Genomic DNA, 19,709 nt, shown 5'->3' with positions numbered 1-19,709 from the left:
ATAAAATCAGTGGTTAGCGTTCATCTGGATCGTTAGTTATAGGAGCCATTAGCCTAGATAGTATCGGTACTACGTGATCGCAAATTACAACTTTCATCCTGTCTTGGGGTGTTACAGTTAGGAGAAGAAATGAATTCTGTCAGCTAATGTTCATCTGGAACCTCTATCTGTTTCTTAAAGTCACACTTGGACTTTACGAGCCCAGCGTTGACTCGCTAATCTACACGTGCCAGTGGTGGCAGATTATATCGACTCTATCGACCATTTAACCCTTTGCACTCTATGCCGTTTCGTTGCAAAACGTGCGAACAGGAATCGCGTTACATTGGTCTAACTTTGGAAACGTGTTTCTTTTTCTTATAGCTTTCTTGGACCGTTCACACCACTGCAAACATAAAGGATCTTTTAAAAGAGGCTTCAGAATTTTGTTTTTTAATATATTCGATGTATATGCTCGATTGGTATATTTTAAATAAAGTACACGTGCTTGTAATTAAAAACAATTGAGAGTATCCACCACGCCACGTTGACAGGCATATTTTATTATCAAAAACAAAACCCCGATCCCTCTTTCAGGAAACCCTTCACTTCGTACCCTTTCCACCTAACTCTACTCTGCTCATATATTTTTTAACCGACTTCGAAAAGGACGAAGTTCTCGTTCAATTTCGATAAGGAAACTTCAAGGAGAGATGCATTCTTAAAAAATGTGCCCTGGCATAAATTTATTCCGCATAACCGCTAAGAAATTTTGCTAGACTCACGATGTCCCATCATAGGGGACGTCCGAGTGCAAAGGGTTAATTAAAAACGACAAATTCTGTCAAACAAGGAGTCGATAAAATTTGTAGTTCGTTTTCACCTACATTCTCACTTACGTAGGTGTCAACGGAGACACATTCCCTCACACACACACACTCCCTCGGCTCGGTACAACAGATTACGCGAAAATAGGATTAGAAACAGAGGCAAACAAGTCGATGCACGTGCATACTCGCGCTTGGGATGCACGCGCACGCACCTGGAACGGTTGCGAGCGGCTTAATGATTTCTCCGCGGCTGCGCCGAGATTTCATCAGTCTCTGAAGTTGCCCAATCGAAGAGCCTCCGTGCCGAGCGGAATCGCGTATTTTTTTTTTTTTTTTTTTTTTTTTTTTAGGAGCAACGGATAAGTGATAGGGGAAAAAACGCTGGCAACGGTTCACCGGAAGCGGTGCGCCGGTAATAATTCGATGAGTTACACTTTTCAGAGCGGATACGTAGCGCATTCTGCCGGAAAACGCGGAGATACGTGGCGCGGGCTGTTATTCGTTCCAGCTGGTAGCAAGCATTTATTCCGCGCGTTCCGTTCGGTGTGAAAACACAAACATCCGGTTCGCGATGGATCCGTGGCGGAGAACTTGAACGATTGCAGAAAACAGTGGAAAGAAGTATCGGGATTTCTAACTGAGACCTTCGAGTTGCAACAAATTGAATAGCACAAAAAGATTCTTCGTGAAGAAATACACGTATGTGCCGAGTCTCGTGTTGATTGGTCAAACAGTTTCGAAGCTTTATCGATCATATATAAATAGATTGGGCAAGAATGCTACACAGGCTTGTGAAAAAATTTGTGGTTTTTACGGACAGAATGCTCTATTAAAAATTTTGATGTAAAAGATGCATCACGCTGTGGTCGACCAATCGCAGAACGATGCGATGAAATTATGCAAATGGTTGAGAAAGCCCACTAACTTTTTCGAATACCCAATGTAGATATATGTATATATAAATTTACAACCTTTATGATTCGATACCGCTCTTCTCGGAGTTCTCACAGATCAAGAAACAAATGCTTCGCGTTTGGAAAGTAAGACGCATCGATAAACAAAAAGTACCAAAGGCGAGAACGTGTGCGAATGTGTGTCAGAGAAACCTTCCATTCATGAGCTCTTAATTTGTGCAACAATCATCTCTTCGTGGAAGTACGATTTCGTTTTCATACTCGAAGAAGAAGGTAATGGAGAAAACAATGGCGGTGGCTAGAAACGAGATTCCGGATGCTGGAGTCGTGTTTCTGTTTCGATTATTTAGGATCGCTTCGATTAAGATTCCGCGGCCACTTCTCTGACGATAGACAACTTTAAACGTGTACTATAATTATCGAAAGTAAAAGACAGCGAGTCTCGCTTTCGTTGAGACACTTATCGTGCACACGATTCGCTGATAGTTTAATCCAGTGATACCACGAGCACCATAAACCAATAAAAAATGTATCACGTCCCGAGAGGACGGTTCTAATCAGAACTTATCGGTTTCTGTTTGATAATGTTAGTAAATATCGAATTTGTTAAAATGCTGTTACAAGTTTACGCGAAAGTTAACGTCGATAATAATGTGCTGGCTACTTGCATTTTTAAACCCGCTACTGTTCACTAATATTATTAGAAAAAATATGAAAAATCAAAGTACGCGTAACACCGTTTTAAAAACAAAAGGATCCTTCGCTTCGCGTTCCCGTTACAAAAATATGAATTTGCGCAAACGTTTGCGGTCCGATTATCGTACGAACTTTTCACGCAATTACGAACGATTCGTTTAACGATCGCGTACACGGAATTTCCAATGAGAATAACAACATGCTAACAATGAAATTCTCGGACAAGGATATTTTCCGCTCTAACGATCGACGATTAACGGCGACAGCGCCAGGAAAAACCGTATCCTGGTTTGCCGTACAGTTTTCGCCGCGGAAAAATAGCGAAATGCACGAACGACGAAAGAAACACCGGCGAGTTGCGTTCTCATGCGTACGAGCAAATTTGAAACGCGCAGCGATCGCGAGCCTGACGTGCCGCGCCAATCGAATATCGCTGGGAATTCCATTCGTCGATAATCATCGACGCGAACGCGATACGACGCCGATTGCCAATCGAAGCGCTAAAACGATACAGCCGATAATTCGCGTGACGCGTTGTCTGGGTGATTAACGAAAACGAATGCAATTAAGTCGCGTCGATTCTTTTCTATTTCAGCGTTAATTAGATGATTCGTTTCGTAATAATAAAATAAGCTGACGTTGGATATCGATAATCGACGCTTGGAAGAGGATGTTCGAACGGAATGTTAACAGTGTTAACACAGGTGTTTGAATCAGAGGAAGATTAGGATTCGACGAAGACTAGAAGACGATAACGATGAGGCGGAGGTAGAGCAGTGCGTAGAAAAGTTGACTACCACGCTTCGGTTTTTCATGATTGGGTTAGGGTCAGCTAATAAATATAAAATAGCGTAAAATCTATGACATAGGATATGTAATGAAAAAAGAAATAAAAAGACAGTAATAAAAAGTAGTCTCAAAGCTCGCACTATAAACACACCAAACAAACTAAACGATAATGCTGACCTCTCGTTGAGACACTTGAACGTCTTCCACGATTTCTTGCGTGACGATTGAAAATCGAAAGAGGTCAAGAAATACTCTAATGTCAAGTGAATGACAGTTAGATGTCCCCGAGATGTTCCTACCTATGATGATTCATCTTCGAAGAGTTCTTAGACAACAGGATCACTGGAGCAATAACGGTTATCGTAAGTGGAACAAATGTCCAATTGTAGAGCAAACGATGTTGCTTCTAGTTTATGAAAGAAACAAATCGGATCTCTATAGCTCAATACCAACTCTCCGAGACAACAAAGACCAACAGATAGAATCAAAGATCCCTTAATCGCAGTCGTAACGTCAAGATTCGTAAACGTCGCAAAACGACTACCTCGTCTTCTTCGAAAGCTTCTCAAGCAAGAAGACCTCTCGAATCAACTCAAACCTCCCGATTTCACCTGGAGCAATCGCACGCGAACAACCAAAGCCCTCGGAAGTTTTCTACCGTCAATCCTCTAACGAAGACGCACCTCCGAATCCAAGAACTCACCTGAGAAGTCCCTGACGAGCCAGACGCGGACTATAATCGTTCCTCGGAGAATCCTTCGAGCCGATATCCCGGAATGGTCCTGGGTGTCCCAAATGGATCCGCGGTTCGCGAGAGGAGAAAGGTAGCCGTGCACACGGCTCGACAGCAAAGCCTCGACTGATTCAAGAACCGAGCGTGAAGTGACGGTACGCCAGGCCTGGGTTTATGTTTACCTGGTCGTCCGCGAACGGGGCCCGACCGATCCTCGAGCTGCGGATAGAAGGAGAGGAGCGATCCAGGTGCGCCGCGGTGGGGCGGACGGACAGGTAACAGGTGAGAGGGGCAGAAGGTGGAAGAATGGGTTCTACAACGTTGCCAGGTTGTCCAGGTATCCTCGAATACGGGTTACGTGTACCAGGACGAGTGGAAGCGTCGCGTCGATTTCCAGCGAAGACCGAGATGATAACAGAACCGGCGGACGGACAAAGGAGATGACGAGGTGGCTGGCTGTCACTGTCACTGTCTGACACTGTCTGAGCATCGATGGCACGGGTGATACGAGCCAACGCGGTGCTACGTTCTTCTGGTGTCGTAAAGTGTTTGGATTGCGAGAGAGGAGACTCGTGGTCAGCGTTGGGCCGAAGTGCTCGGTCTGCCTCGGGGGTACACTTGGACTTTACGAGGGTAGCATTGATAGTTAGGTGTAGGAGTCGCCGGTCCACAGGTGACGATAACATTGTATATCCGTACTATCAGCGATGCGATTGAAAATTACAAGCACCACACTGTCGTAAAGTCCGCGGCCCTTGGAAGAGTTTAAAGCACTTGTGCGCGCGTGCGAGGTTGAACAGTTATGCGTGCCTCGTGGGTACGCTTGGATTTTATGAGACCAGAATTGACGGGCAACTATTGGAGTCACTGTGGTAGCATTGTATATCAATACTATCAGCAATGCGATTGAAAATTACAAGCACCACGCTGTCGTAAATTCCGCGTCTCTTAGAAGAGATTTAAGCACTCGGGCTCGGTGTTAGGCTGAGTTGTTGCGTGTGCCTCGTGGGTATACTTGGATTTTATGAGGGCCATGGTGGGTAGCTGTTGGAGTAGCATTGTATATCAGTGCTATCAGCAACGTGATTGAAAATTACAAGCTCTGTCATAAAGTATCGCGGATGGAAAATATAACGAAGTTAATGTTCGTCTAAAACACTGAATATGCCCGAGGGACTGGTCTGCAGAACCCTAACGCTCATGATCGATTATAGTTGTCAGGTTGGTGCAATCAACGTGATTGAAGATCGCCCCTGTACGTCGCGAAGTGTCTGATTTCGTGTCATATGAGAGAATAAAATTAATCTACGGTAATCTTCAACTTTAAGAGGCTGTGACTGATAGGTAATTGTAGAAGCCACCGTCCATTATGTTCCCATCATAGTGTGGCTACTGCTAGCATTATTATCGTACATTGTAGCCTTTACTGCGCCATCGAGCATTCCATTTAGGAAAGACAATGAACCTCGTTGCGAATGTTAGCCTAAACTTGCAGGTCTTTGATAGATACACTTGGGCCATGAAAGGGTAAGAGCTACGAATAATACCTATAACGATCAATGGGTCTTGTTAGCCTAGTTGTAAATGCATCGAATGTTCGAGTTGTAGGACACTATGTCCCTGAAATTTCTCATGAAGCTCTTCGCCAAACTGCAAACTGTGTAACTCCACTGGATCCTGGTGAAATTTATTTTATTTAAGGCAAGATGAATCTTTCACTGGACTAGAAAGATTTTTAACTCTGGATCCTAGTGAAATTTATTTTAATTTATTTCGATCCGGTAGAAAGATTTTGAAAAGAATTCTCCGAGACCAAGCAACCGATGTCCTAAATGACATTGGCGTTACGATGGGGCCAAGGCCACGTCGGCAATACGATCGAGCATTGTAATTTTGTCCATGTCCCTTATTCCTGGGAGGAAGTGTTTCAGTTATAGAAGAAGACGAAATCCGTGGTCACTGTTAGCCTAAACTTCGATGCCCGTCACGGACGTACTTGAACCGTAAAAGGTTATCACCGGAACATTGACACTGAAACGCTGAAGCGTTTTGAATCCTTCGAACGATGTCCGTGGTAATATTAAAAACGCGATATTAATTTGTTTGTCGTATTATTCGATGAAATGCACCTTGCATTCTTGCGTCGTGTAGGAATACTTGATGGACAGTTGCATTTCTAAGCTTCGAGGTTGTTGTGACTGGTCACGATCGGACGGATGCATGGAGCCAGCATTTACTGCGTAAACTTACGACTTTGGATTATGGCTCATTATTAGATTCAGAGATACGTGCAATTTAGGCTGCGACCAGCCGTGATTAAGTGCGTACTTGTCGCTGGAAATTGTCGTGTAGGGACCATGGATGATGGAACTTTAAACGACGACCAACAGTGTCTCTTAGTTCCTTATTGCTTATAAAAAATAACGGATGATTGTACAGCTGACGCGTGTCTTCTTTAAATAATATAATGGCTGACATACTTAATGATCTATCTCCCAGGAAATCACGTTACATGTAAATAAATGACAGCTTGCAACATTCTTTTCTCAATATTTATAGCAACCGTAAAAGGAGACATTTGATCAAATATAATCACCATTTTTTTCTTCCTGAATAACGTTCATCGTAAACAAATCAAAAGAAAGCCCATAACGTACGTCTGAAAAATATCTGAACAACTTCTATTACTCGAATAACACGAGAATTCAAACAAAATTTATTACGAGGCCAGAATTCTTTCTAATTTAAAGAAATCTTACACGAACCAATCGATGGAAAATTTTCGTCCAGCGACTACCGGTTGAATTAACGTCTAGTAATAACTCGACGAAGACGGCTTTACGAACAGTTTATACCGTTAAACATTTACGACGAATATTAACGACGCCGTCAATCCTCCGGGGCAGTCACAGATTAGAGTTCTCATGCTTTCCGCAAACGGATCGATCCGCTTCCTATTTCGATGAAGCATCATCGTTCCTCGGACAATACGATTTAATTTCTCCCATCGAGCACGGCTGCAAAAATCCTCATTTCCATGAAAACACCGCTGTCTCGAATCTTGATGAGCAAAACGTCCAGCAGGAAGGCGTCGACTCGATCTCACCCGAGAGAAACTACGACTCCTTTTTGCTTCCTGGTGGCAGCGCGCCGAAGTGGCTTTCCACGTTGCGAATCGTCGCGATGAGTCACTTCACCGATCAGGATTACCAGGAAGTCGACCAACGGTGCCCGTTTTTCGGCCAGGAGTACCATTTCTCTCTGGGAAAACTTTTCGACTCCTCCTAATCGGGTATTCGCGCTAATTAACGCGGCTTCTGTTTTTCGTGGAACGTTTTAACTTCCATTCAAGGTAAATCCGGATAGAAATTATGCTGGCGATTTAAACCGTAGAGTTTATTTGGAAACCCACGAAAAAGAAAGTCAACGGTTACCTTCATTTTGTTGACTCGGAGTCTCTACCAGCAAAAGAAACATCGGTTTAAATGTGAATATACTTTAAAGGCTCCTTTTGCGTTCAAGTCCTTCTCACCGAATATGGTGAAAGCTGAATATCAATTTATGGAAACAGAGAAAGAGTAGACGGAGAAACGTGGAAATTGAACTGAAATTTACTTATACTAATATTCGTCATGAGAATTCAGGTTCAATTGTTACCTATATCAAATCGAACTCACCGACTTAAGGTTTCTAGAGACAGAAAACGAAGGAGACTAGATACAAACCAGTATCAGCTACGATGCAAATAAAAAGTCTCTCAGAGGCGAAAATGGAGAAAAGAAAAAAGTAGCAAGAGCGGACCGTGGTCAGAAGATCCTGAAAAAGGTGGTTCATTTATAACGCGCGGCGAGTAAATAATCAACGTCTGTATTCCTGGGTTTCCAGTCTGAATGCTCAATTAAACTTTCCCAGCTCGAATCAATTTTCCCGCCAGGAAGCGAGCCGCACTCGAACGCAGCAACATCGAGCCATAATCAGCTGACAAAGGAAACTGATTCCGCAATTAAATCGATTCACGGGCGGGCTCTTTGCTCGATAAGAGATCGCCACCGCAGCTGGGATCCATCTCTTCTTTTTGTTCGTCTTCGTCCTCACAGCAGCGGAGGTAAACGTGGACGCTGACCCTCGAGTCCCTCGTTATTAATCGCGGCTGTGCACACACGGTGAGTCATCGCGGAGAGCGATATAAAGGTAGCCACGAGATAGAAGGATGATCCGCGAATCGAACCGGTTCGTAGATAAGAGATAACGCCCCGCGCTTCCCGCTGATCGAGAAATCGATCAAGAAACGAACTCGTTGCGATTCCCTCCTTTTTAGTTTTTTCCCTGTTGGAAGTCGCCGCGCTCGGAGCGATTAACTCGCGAACCGGCTTTTCTTTTCCAGCTCTCGGCACGATCCACGACAATCGAGAGCCAAACGCGATAAATTCACCGCCACTTAAGTCATAAACGCGAACCTGGGCTCATCTAGCAGCTCTCGAGAAACTGTTCGTATCCATTTTCTCAATTTTCTCGATGATTCGTTTCGAAACACGGGTGTGAACCAATCAGCGGTTGCGCTCACGCGGGACTCGTGAAAATGATTACTGCTATCAGTTGTTCGCGTGATATACAAAAATTGTACATTTTTCTTGTCCTCGTTTCTTAACCATTACACCTGAGTCATTAGCCTCTCCCTTTCGATTAGTTGAGACCTCAAACCGCTGCTCGTATGAGTCAGTCAACGTTAGATTGACGTGAGTCATTCGGGCTTTCGTCAGATTTAGAGAAATCACACTACTCCGTATTAGAATCGATTTTTATTTGGTGTAAACGATCCTCGTCATTTACTTCAACTAACAAGTTGCTAATAATTCCACACTGGAACCTTGATATATCCTCGCGGATATCGCTACGGGCTATTTTGAAGGAAATTTCACGAACGCTAATCGATAATTTAATAGGTGACCGAGCGCACAGATGATTTAATTATCACTAAAGGACGCGTGGCTGAATATTCAATGAAATTTCTGGAAATGTTGAAAATTTGAAATCTCTTTTAGAACAATATTATCGATACACCGAGAAAAAAGTAAGAAGTAAGAGAATTCAAACTGTTGCACAATTTTAGTGCACCTGGTGCGTATTATTGCTCGTAATCGTCGCGATTAAGACGCGAGATTAACGATATTCCTGAACATAATTCTCAAGGAAACGCTACGAAAGTTTCCTTGAATCTATAATTACTCTTTCTCGGCATTGTGTTGACAAGTAGTTACCGGCAAGTTCCTGGTGTTGCGTTCGCGACAAAAACACCTTGCGCATTTGAATGCCGTTACGTAACCGAGGGGAAGGAATTGGTTTAAATAAACAACGCGATAAGTATCTTCGCATCCATGCGCACTGAACCGAGACGTTGCGTCAGGACTCGAAAGCAGTCCACAAACGACACCTACGTGCAAAATCTATCGTAATCCGCGAATCGGGTAGCGTTCGTGGAATCGATACCTCGTTCTGGGCGGGGTCGATATCGATGCCCAATATCGGTGAAACCGTTTCAACGTTTCAGCCATGGATCTGCGCTTTTCCTATCGCGAAAGTTTCGTGGGTACGATACTTGATTCGAAAGCTTCGACTTCCGCCTACGAAGGATTGGAAAAGTATCCACTCGGGAAACAGTTCGGCACGGCATAAATCGAGTTGGCAGTTGCTTCAAAAAGCATCGTTCTGAATAATTTCAACGAGGATTTCTAATATAATCCGATATTCGATATAAATATTCGCTGCGCTTAACATGGATTTTAATGTAAATATATTCACAATACAATAATATTTCTTTCAATGGAAATTTATTAATTTTGATAGGAATCTTTGTATTTGATATAATCCGATAGGCCTGATGCAACTCTTCTGTTCAAACTCCAAAAAAATCTGCGAATTATACTACAAATTTCCAAACAATAATACTGGCTACTGATTTCTTTTTATTTGGAAATTTGTAGTATAATTTGCAGATTCGATTAAATACAATGATTCCTATCAAAATTAATACATTTCCATTAAAAGAAATATTATTATATCATTATTATATCATTATTATAACTTGAATTAAAATTCATGTTCAGCGGAGCGAATATTTATGTCGAATATCAGATTATATTATTTGTAATAAAGTGCCTCTACTGTATACTTCTACCGAGTACAAGAGTATCTACCGAAGTCTCCTGAAATGAAAGTATGCTCAAAGGCGACTCACGCCCCCGCAGCCTTCGTGACCGCGTCTCATAATAATCCATAAACGAGTCGAAAAACAATACCCGTCGTCTACAAACAGAAGATTTCTATCGTTCAGCCGAGAGTCTCGTTCCAGTCTGAAAACGTCAACCTCGTTCCAGCGACACCCGTCCCGTAATTCATCAAGTGCGGTTACCCACTAACCTTAACCGAGCGAACAACGATAATAATGGCGGGGCCGATAATAGGTCAGCGTCGGAGAAAGTTTTCGGCGCGTCGTGTCGGTCCGTTATATACCAGGAAGACGAAGCGGGTCCGAAAAGAGCGGCTACGCTGCGCCGAGCCGACGCCCATCTTCTCACGATCCCGCGATCTAGGTCGATCGTCGCCGCGATCTATCCTGGCTCCTCGGCGTTATGTGCTCGGGGAATTAGCGTTTACACTTTGTTAACTTTTCGTGGAAGCTCGTACATCGTTTCGGGGTCAAAATTCGCCCTACTTCCGCGTATATTCCTCTCGTTCACAGTCTGTCGCACGGCAGCGGTATCTTTGTCGAAAATTCATCCGCTCCTGTACAAATTTATGTAAAGTTATGTACAGGAATTGTATTACACGGTTCCTTGATAACGCGAACGACAATTAACGTAGAATATTCGGTGTAACAAGGTTGGTATAATTCAATGTGGCAGGTAATAGAGAACGATTCTTCGTGAAAAAGTGAGTCGAAGGTGCGAAAAGAAATTTTTCGCGCGATCCTCGGTTACTGAGAAACGGATGCCCCGCAAACGCGTGAATATTCGGACTCCATTTCCTCTGAAACGGAGGTCTGTGCGAAAAAATTCCATTTCACCTTTTCGACGTATTTTTTCACGAAGAATAATGTTCTATTAGGTTATATTTGGAAGTGACGCCCATCTTCCGAGATAGAAGCCTGTAAACGTTTCTATCGGCTCCGTGTTAAATAGTACTACTCGGTCACTGTTTATCGTTTCAATTAAAGTTATGGCATCGAGTACAGCGTAAGACACTCTCGCGGTATACCACGAATTACGTTTCGCACGATCGCGGTACAACGAATTGCGCTTGGCACATCCCGTTAGCTCGGCAATCGGCCGAACGGTCCGACGCCGACGTTCCGCGTAACGATCCAGGGAGGCGGTCGCCGATTTCTTTCCCTCTTAATTGCGATTAATCGTGGCCCGTTGCACGGTTTCGAGCACAAAAGCATTTTTCCGCGAAGCCCGTCGACAGTTTCCGCGACGAGCAACTTTTTGCGACGGCTAATTGCTGACACCTGTTCTAATTGCTCCGAACAATCGGTCGCGGTCGCGACAACGATCGCCATTCTAAACCGAGGCTGCGCGATGCCCCTTTCGGTGAGTTTGCTGGGAAAACGCAAACGTTCGAATATGCCAATATGCTATCGACGCATTTTAAAGCACAGAGTTTGTAGACAACTTGCGCGAGAGTGCATATGGTCGTACGTGCATGTAATTATATTTATACATGCTTATGTCGAAGTATATAGTAGATATTATAATAAATTTTAAGCACAGGGAAGATAAAGTATTATTTATCATGTGAAATATGACGAGAGGTCCTGAAGAAGTTAACTTCAATTTTCAAGTTCTCATTATCATTACGTGAAATTCTTAAATGAGACCAGTTCGATCACCCTAAAAATGATATTTGCCTTCTAATATAATTTATAATAATGACTATCGAAGTGGCGTGGCATGCTTGCCATCACTTTGTGCTTTATAATTTTTTTAAACAAATTCATCGACGTAATGCTTTCTCCGAATCATCGCACGAAAAATTCATCTAGCAGACGAGGGTATTTTTCGATACCGTGGAACAGATAGTTCCACGCTCGATTTCAATAAAAGCTCGATTTAATATTCGAACGTGGACGCGCGGCGGGTTTAAAGCGAAGCTTCGAAATTCCGTTTCCACCGCTAGAAAACGAGACTCCCGGGGCAAAATAGAAAATAAAACCACCGCGATATAAATACGCCACGCAAAGTGAAACGTGCATTCGGTTTCCCATTAGCCGTCGCGCAAGTACGTGTCGTCCGTTGCGTTCCTTTATCCACACATCGCCGGATCTCACGAGATCGTTAATTACGAACACTTGCTCCAATTACTTGGGACAGTCGTGACTAACTAAAACTCGTACCGTTAGACGTTCCCGGATCGTCGCGGGTTCGACGACCGCTAAATATCAACACGGTTTTTCCATCTGGATCAGCGGGAGATCAAATTATTCTTTTTCCAGTTTAATAATAGAGATGGGTACAGTGGATTCCGGTTAATTGGACTAGTTTGTTCCGAAAAAGCGAATTTCATATAGGCAAAAGCTGAACAACGTAAAAAATAGAGCCAAAAACAATTCATCGAAGACCGTACATGTATATTCGCTTTCGAATATAAACTGTGTTTAAGCGTGCAAACGAAGCTAACAATAAGTAATGTAATTATTTCTTCAGAAATTTATCGAGCGTAACTTGGCTAGTTTTTTTAGGCTCTGCAAATGAACGAAATCAGCACACGCATCGAACGCAGAAATGGGGTACTCTTCGTTTCCATTTTACAGAAAATATTGTCAGTTTAAAAATAAATTTTCTAGCCTCCTGATTAATCACCAGATCTTACTCGGAAGTGTCATCTAGAGTTACATGAATAATTTTTCAAAGTACGACTCGAAGTGCTTCGAATCTTCTGGCAAAGAGGAAAACTCACGAACATTGACAACAAAGAATGAATTAAAAATGAATTTTTCATTTACCTTATTGAAACAGATCCGCGCGTTTGTATAACTCACCTGAACAAAGCAAAATCGTACGATTCATTTGAGACAGATATCGATAGAATCTCGAAAATAAAACCTCGCCCAACTTCGACGATCATCCTTTATCTTCGACAACGAGAAAAGCCTCGAGGCCGCGAAACCTCGAAAAACGCGAAACTTTTCCAAACGACACGCAACTTCCATTCACCGACAAACGTTTCGATAAATTGCGAAAAAAAAAAATAACAAAGGAAGTTGCACGGCCGGGATCGAAGAGTCCTTCGGCTGAGAAATCCTGAAATCACTCACGGCTACGATCGCACCGATTTCCCTGCGATCTCGCGCTCGTCGGAACCCGCGCAGGACTTTTCTTTCGCTCTCGGCGTCCCTCGTGTTCCGCGCGGAGATATCTGATGGGAAAGGCTTGTTCGGATTACGCGATGCGGACGCGATAATGATGATTACCACGTCACGGTCGTCCGGAGGACTACGGGCGATTTTTCTCGTCGCCGTGAAACTCTACACCGGCGCAATTACGGTATAAATCAATCGCTTTCACGTAGGGAATTAATAGCGGCGAGCGGGTAACGGAATTGCAGGATCGTTGCGCGCGTTGACCACTGACCAATGCGATTCGCACGTTGCAGGAAAGTTTGCAGTTTCCACGAAACGGTCGTTAGACGAAAATGATACGCGTGATTTTAGTAATTTACGTGTAACAAATTTTCTGTCGTCATATTCAGAGTTGTCGATACGTAATGAATAAATTTCATTTTACATTTTCGATTCAATTTTTTACGTAGAATCACCCCCTATTCGCTTGTACCGCCAGTTACGAGACACCCCGTATAATCTGGGGGAAAATTCACTCACGAGTTCAGGAGGATACATTTTTTGCTCGTTTTTTAAATCAGTAATTGAATCGTTTTTATTGTTTCGAAGTGGAAATCCGTTGTAGCTCTTTTCAGGTTACACGCTGTTCGATTATCGAATTTGCATATTTATTGTACAATCGTATGCGAGAGTCACGACGTGGTTTTAAATGGCGAGACTCGAACCAAGAATGAACGTAGCAGTAATATGAAAGGTGGAAAATATAGGAAGGATTACAGACGTATGGATGTATGAAACGGTTATTCACGCCCCATAAATGCCCGCTGGGGGTCGACGCACCCCCCCGAAAATCCCCTTGAACATAGTATATCACATAGTATATCGGCTGACGGGGCTAACACGACGCTTTCGATGTTTTTCTCCCGTCGTCGCGACGCAGGAGAGCGACGGTGGTTGCGATGGTAGCGACGCCGAGATGATCGGTAACGGGAGACGCGGAGGCGGAACGGAAAGGAATCGCGATGTGGAGGAGGATGAGGACGAAGGAAGGGAGGAAAGGAGCTCGGAGGGTGGAGGTGGTGGAGGTTTCGGTGGTTGGAGGTCCCATTTGCTCGGTGGGCTGACGCAACGTGTCAAATCCTGGTACTGGGGCGCCAGGCCCCTCGTAAGTTTTATAATCAAAACGAAACCACAAAAACACACAGATCTACCATGCACCAGATACTTTTCGTTCTCTCTCACGATTTCTGTTTACCCTTTTTGTTTGTTGCGAGCCGTTCCCGCGAACGCGTTCGATGCACTCTCGCGACGACACTTCGAATCGAAACGGATGAAAGAATGTTTACAGTCGGTCCCATCGATGTTCGCACTCTCTATGTTTATTGAAGAAGCACGACTAAATTAGATAACAGTTTCGATATTACCACACGGATTTTTCATTATAAATATGTATATGGATAAGCTTGTACGTGCATTTATTTACAGAGGATGTCCCAGAATTAGTGTAAGTACCGACAGATGAAGGTAGTTGAGACGATTCTGAATCATTGTCTCCTTTGCGAAAATGTCGGACGACGCTTCGTTTTTGAATTATTAACGAAAAACCACGGACCAATCGCAGCGCCCGAGTAGCGCGCGCTCAGCTATCGAGACAGCTTTTCGCGACCAAGCGCGATAATTCAAAAATGAAGCGCCACTCGACATTTCTGCAAAGGAAATTGTTGTTCGGAATCGTCTCAGCTACCCCCTCCCCACCCACCCACCCCATTTCCGGTTCTAACACTAATTCTGGAACACCCTGTATATACATCAGCATATTTATACAAACATACTCTTGGAAACGTCATTCCTAGCATTTAATTTAACCAAATTTCTTCGACAGGCATAGAGGATACGAATGTTTATAGGACCGACTGTACATATGTCTGATTAACTAAAACTCCAGTTTTAATTGAACAGTTCATTGCGCATATCGATTAACTCCGTAAAACAAAAAGTCGAAAATGCGATGAAATGGTCTCTGAAATAAATTATACATTATTCAATGGCCAAACAAATTTTGTCGTTTAACGATGTTTATCTTTGTCATTCAGGAAAGTTATTATAAATATAACAAGTTGTATGCAAAGCGCTTTGACGTTTAAATTTAAGATTTTACAAAAAGTAGAGTTAATCGATTGGTGCAGCGAACGGGTCGACCATCATCGAAATATTCGGTGGAAATTTCGTCGTAATTAAACGTCTATCCTTTAGCGAGACATTGAAAATTAAATTGCAAATTAAATTGCAAATTAAATTGCAAATTAAATGTAAAATTGTAAATAGACGCGGATTCGATACTCTTGTAAGATTGTCGGAACTGGAAGTATTTATCGCGTGAAACTGCGTCCAGGCACTCGGTCCTGCCAACGGAACTTGTGGTCGGGAGTGTCCCAAATGTTCGAAAGATAATTAAACCCGATAACGAACCCTTTATTTCATCGTTAGTATCATCCCCCTAGATCCAACGATAGATCCAACGATAGATCCAACGATAGATTCAACGATAGACTAAACTTAGACTAGTTTAACGTCTAGTATATAGCCCTTCATCAGAAGTTTTCAGAAAATGGTACCGATAGAAAATGGTAGTAAAGTGTAGTAACGATAGTTAGACGATATAGGAGATAGATTGTAAGTGTCTCTAACGATGTTTTAGTTCACGACAGATAGAAGGGAAACTTCCGGCAGAATCGTGCGAGACACGTCGGAGCTGAGCGCAGCTCAAGAGTTTTGGTCCTCCTTGATCTCACGTTCGTCGTGGCTGCGTGAAATTTTTCGCTTCTGCGAAGAATGCATCGATCGTTGACTTGGCCCTTTATAGGGCGGAAATCCCTGAGCATTTATTTTTCAATTTCTTTTATTAAACGAAAAAAAAAAAAAGTACGAGTTCAGAAACTTAGTGATACGAAGTTCCCGCCCCCTCCTCAGTGGTAACGATAATTACCAGCGACCTATAAAGGGTTAATTCGAAAGCAGAGAAATTCGAAAGCGAAACATTCAGGGAAGAACGATTCGCTTTTCTGTCGAAAATCAATTGTTTTAGTCTCGACCTGCCACGAACAAATCACCGTCAATTTTCAAGTCTACTCGAAGCGCTTAACCGATGCATTCTTCGAGAATCACGGAAAAGTTTCCCTGCCGGAGTGCGTGGACGGGTAAACGACGAGCACTCGATGCGAGATCGAAAGCATTTATCCAGTCTCGAGCCATCGGAAGCGATCATCCCCTTTGGCATGAAGTTTCACCCAATTTAGATCCCTTTCTTTTACTGCTCTGTCTTTTCACTTCTCTCTTCTCACACTCTCTGCTCTCTCTTTCTCTCTCTCTTTCTCTCTCTCTCTCTCTCTCTCTCTCTCTCTCTCACTTATTCTCACCAAGATCAATTTCCTTTTTGCTCTTAGAGCTAGCGAATATTAGTCGAAATAGCGATAGGTGTTGTACGTGTTTTTTCTTAGATGTCTTGCACATGCTACTTTTTTCGATTTGTCCTTACTACTATTTCAAGCACGACTACTGCATACCGCGAATGTAATCGTATATACGACCGTACTTGTTGCTCGCACTTGGCTCGTACGGCCGTATATATAATTATAGGCGCGTGTGCATATATCAAAGTATATTTACATAGATGTCTTGGCATGCACGATCACTTTACTCACATCGATAAACAGGATATAGCGATTCACGTTCGGGGATCCCTCGTAGAAAACGGTCGATCGAGAGACGAAGAAAAAAAAAAGAAAAAGACGTTCGACTAGAAACGTTATTAGAGACGGGTGAATCCGATCACGCGATCGTAGATCCCATGTAGATGTCCCGATAGAGTGTCGCGGGTAGTGTACGCAAAAGAAGAACACGCGTAGGAGAAGAAAGTTACGATCGAACCGCTATCGACGACGATAAATCTCCAGAGAAAGTCCCGGCAGAAGTTTTCGCCGAACATGAAAACCCGAGGGACCACGGAAAATCTGCGAACGAACGATTCTCTAAGGAGCCCTCGTAATTGAACGATGTTGTGCCACGATCGCGGACCAATTATCCGGCTCGATTACACTTATCAGCTCGCGTCGATCTTAGATCCAGGTGGAGATTACTCTCGTCTCTCGCACACGAGACTTAGTTTGAATCATTCGAGCAGAGATGAGATACTCGTCGGGGCTTGTTGGTATAGTTACCCGAAGGCTTTGATGATTTTGCAGTCGGGACCATGATGTTTATTTAGTTTATCTTCGGGATCTTCGTGTCAGATATTATCGGAATATATTTTAGGGGCTTGTTTTAGAATGGTGTTCGAAATTTATAAATGTTACTATTGTATTTATTACATTAATTAATAAATTAAAATAAAGAAAGAATGTTCTTCGGTTGATTTGATAAATTCAATTTAAATGAATCTTCGTATTGGACGTTGTCCGAATTTATTATAGGGACTTGTTTTAGAATCAATCGATAAATTAAAATAAAGACAGAAAATTCATTTCTATTATTTCATTGAAGGATTTTAAATTGACAGTTGGTTCTGAGACTGCAAAGTCTGGTCTTCTGATACTCGCAAGCAATCGGTATCCCAGACAGTGGGACTTCCGTATCGAATAGCTGCACCGTTTCCAAAAGTTCAGTCAGCGAGTATTTCATTTAAAATCTACCTCCCACAACATATCCAATCCTTCGTAAGTGGCATAACTCGAAAACCTAGCGTCACTTGCACAGAATCCATCTATCCACCCTCTCTTAATAGCTCCACCAGCATCCCCGCTAACAGAACTTCAAAGCGGTGCATCAATCCGATCTAATAGCCCCGTCCATACTACCTTTCTATTCAAATAAAATAAAATCTCGCCCGTCTCTGTATCTCAGGCATCGTTACTCACCCCGAAGCATTTCTTTCGCGAACACACAATTTCCTCTTTTTCGTTTTCGTTCGCCGCCCTCCTAAAAGAAACCCGAACAAAGCGTCATGCACAATTTGGTTTCGTTTCGGCCGTCCGGGCAGGAAGAGAAATTCGCGCGCACTCGCGTGTCACGCCACACGCGTACGCGAAACACTTTCACCGTTCGCGAATCACGTTTCTCCGCGATATATGTACGCCCGGTTTCGCGACATTAAACTCGGTCTCCGCGCCTGTCGACCGTGACCTACGGATCCCGTCCACGGAAACGCGTCGGTCGGTGATTTAGCGAGGCACGTCGCCGTGATAACGAGCAACTTCGGGACGCAGGACGATTCGCGCGGAACGTTTAACGAGGCCTCGGAACTTCGACCAAGAAATTTAACCAATTTGACTAGAGAAGTTCAACGAAGACCTTAAGATCCCGAAGTATCCTGGAACTTGTGCGAGAAATTTTGCTAGAATAAAGATAAAAATAAAAAGGTTGAGATTAAGTACCTCGCTCGAGATATTCAGCAATTTCTCCAGGAAGTCTAACGAGTGATAAATTATTACCGACCTTTCGCTCCCCTTGTGGTCTTTTTCTGGGGTGGAAAAAGGAAAGTTTCTTTTGGTAGCGGATCGTGGTCACTGGTTTTTCTTCGAGCCATATCGAAGTAATTAATTCAAACGAAGGTATACGAGCTAAGATAAATCGCAACGCTCCCACGTGATTTCTTAGATTCATTTCTATTCTAGGTTATTTCGTTCTATTTCGCTCGAAATTAGTAGCTTTCGATATCACGCGCAACATTATAGAAGACCAGTGCGCGTAGACAGCAGTAAATATGCCTAAAATATCGACTAAAAGCATCCTTGAGATTTCAGTTTCGATTTTCCCATTCCAAAAGAAATATTCCTTTCCCTGTTCAACGAACATCTCGGAAACACGGATCAAAAATTTCCAGTCGACTCGATCGAAAAGTTGAAGAAGAAGCTCGAAATTCCACGAAATAAAAGTCGTTGGAGGGTCGAGGAAACTTGCAGATCGTTTAACGCGTCGACATCCATCACCTCTATTCATCTTTTTTCTCTCGCACGTCACGAGCGACGGGGTCGAATCGGTCGTATTCGACGAAAGGCGATCGTGCGATCGCCGAGCTGGTTAAAGAATCACTCGACACTCGAATTCGCAACGATAATCGCGCGACAACACCACCACTACCACCACCACAACCACCACCACCACCACCACCACCACCACTCTGTCCGAGCACCACCAAACACCCAACTGCTACCAGCCTATCAGCAAGCATGACTTAATTTTTTAATATTATACTCTTGCGACCTATATCGATATGTATTGTGATACTTGCGTTTCTACACGATGTTATGTACGATTGCATATAGGTACCGGGAGATGTGCACCGTTGTGGAGAAGCGGAACCCGGTAGGCAAACCAAGTTGGCTGCGGACGGATAACAGAGACTCGGCAACGTTCCCAAAATTTTTAAATAATTG

At 43.3% G+C, this 19,709-nt stretch overlaps 1 protein-coding gene across 1 annotated transcript in view; it reads left to right on the top strand.

Moving 5' to 3' along the window:
• LOC128887379 (whirlin-like) overlaps nt 1–19,709 on the top strand; it is a 108,227-nt gene that overhangs the window by 81,256 nt on the left and 7,262 nt on the right. Inside the window, exon 13 of the mRNA XM_054143209.1 lies at nt 14,219–14,443. Coding sequence (XP_053999184.1) covers nt 14,219–14,443 — 225 coding nt within the window. The remainder of the gene's footprint in view (nt 1–14,218; nt 14,444–19,709) is intronic.

The sequence above is a fragment of the Hylaeus anthracinus genome, unplaced genomic scaffold (genome assembly GCF_026225885.1).
Source record: "Hylaeus anthracinus isolate JK02 unplaced genomic scaffold, UHH_iyHylAnth1.0_haploid 11985, whole genome shotgun sequence".
NCBI classification, from domain to species: Eukaryota; Metazoa; Arthropoda; class Insecta; order Hymenoptera; family Colletidae; genus Hylaeus; species Hylaeus anthracinus.
This window is presented reverse-complemented; position numbering and strand designations above follow the sequence as displayed.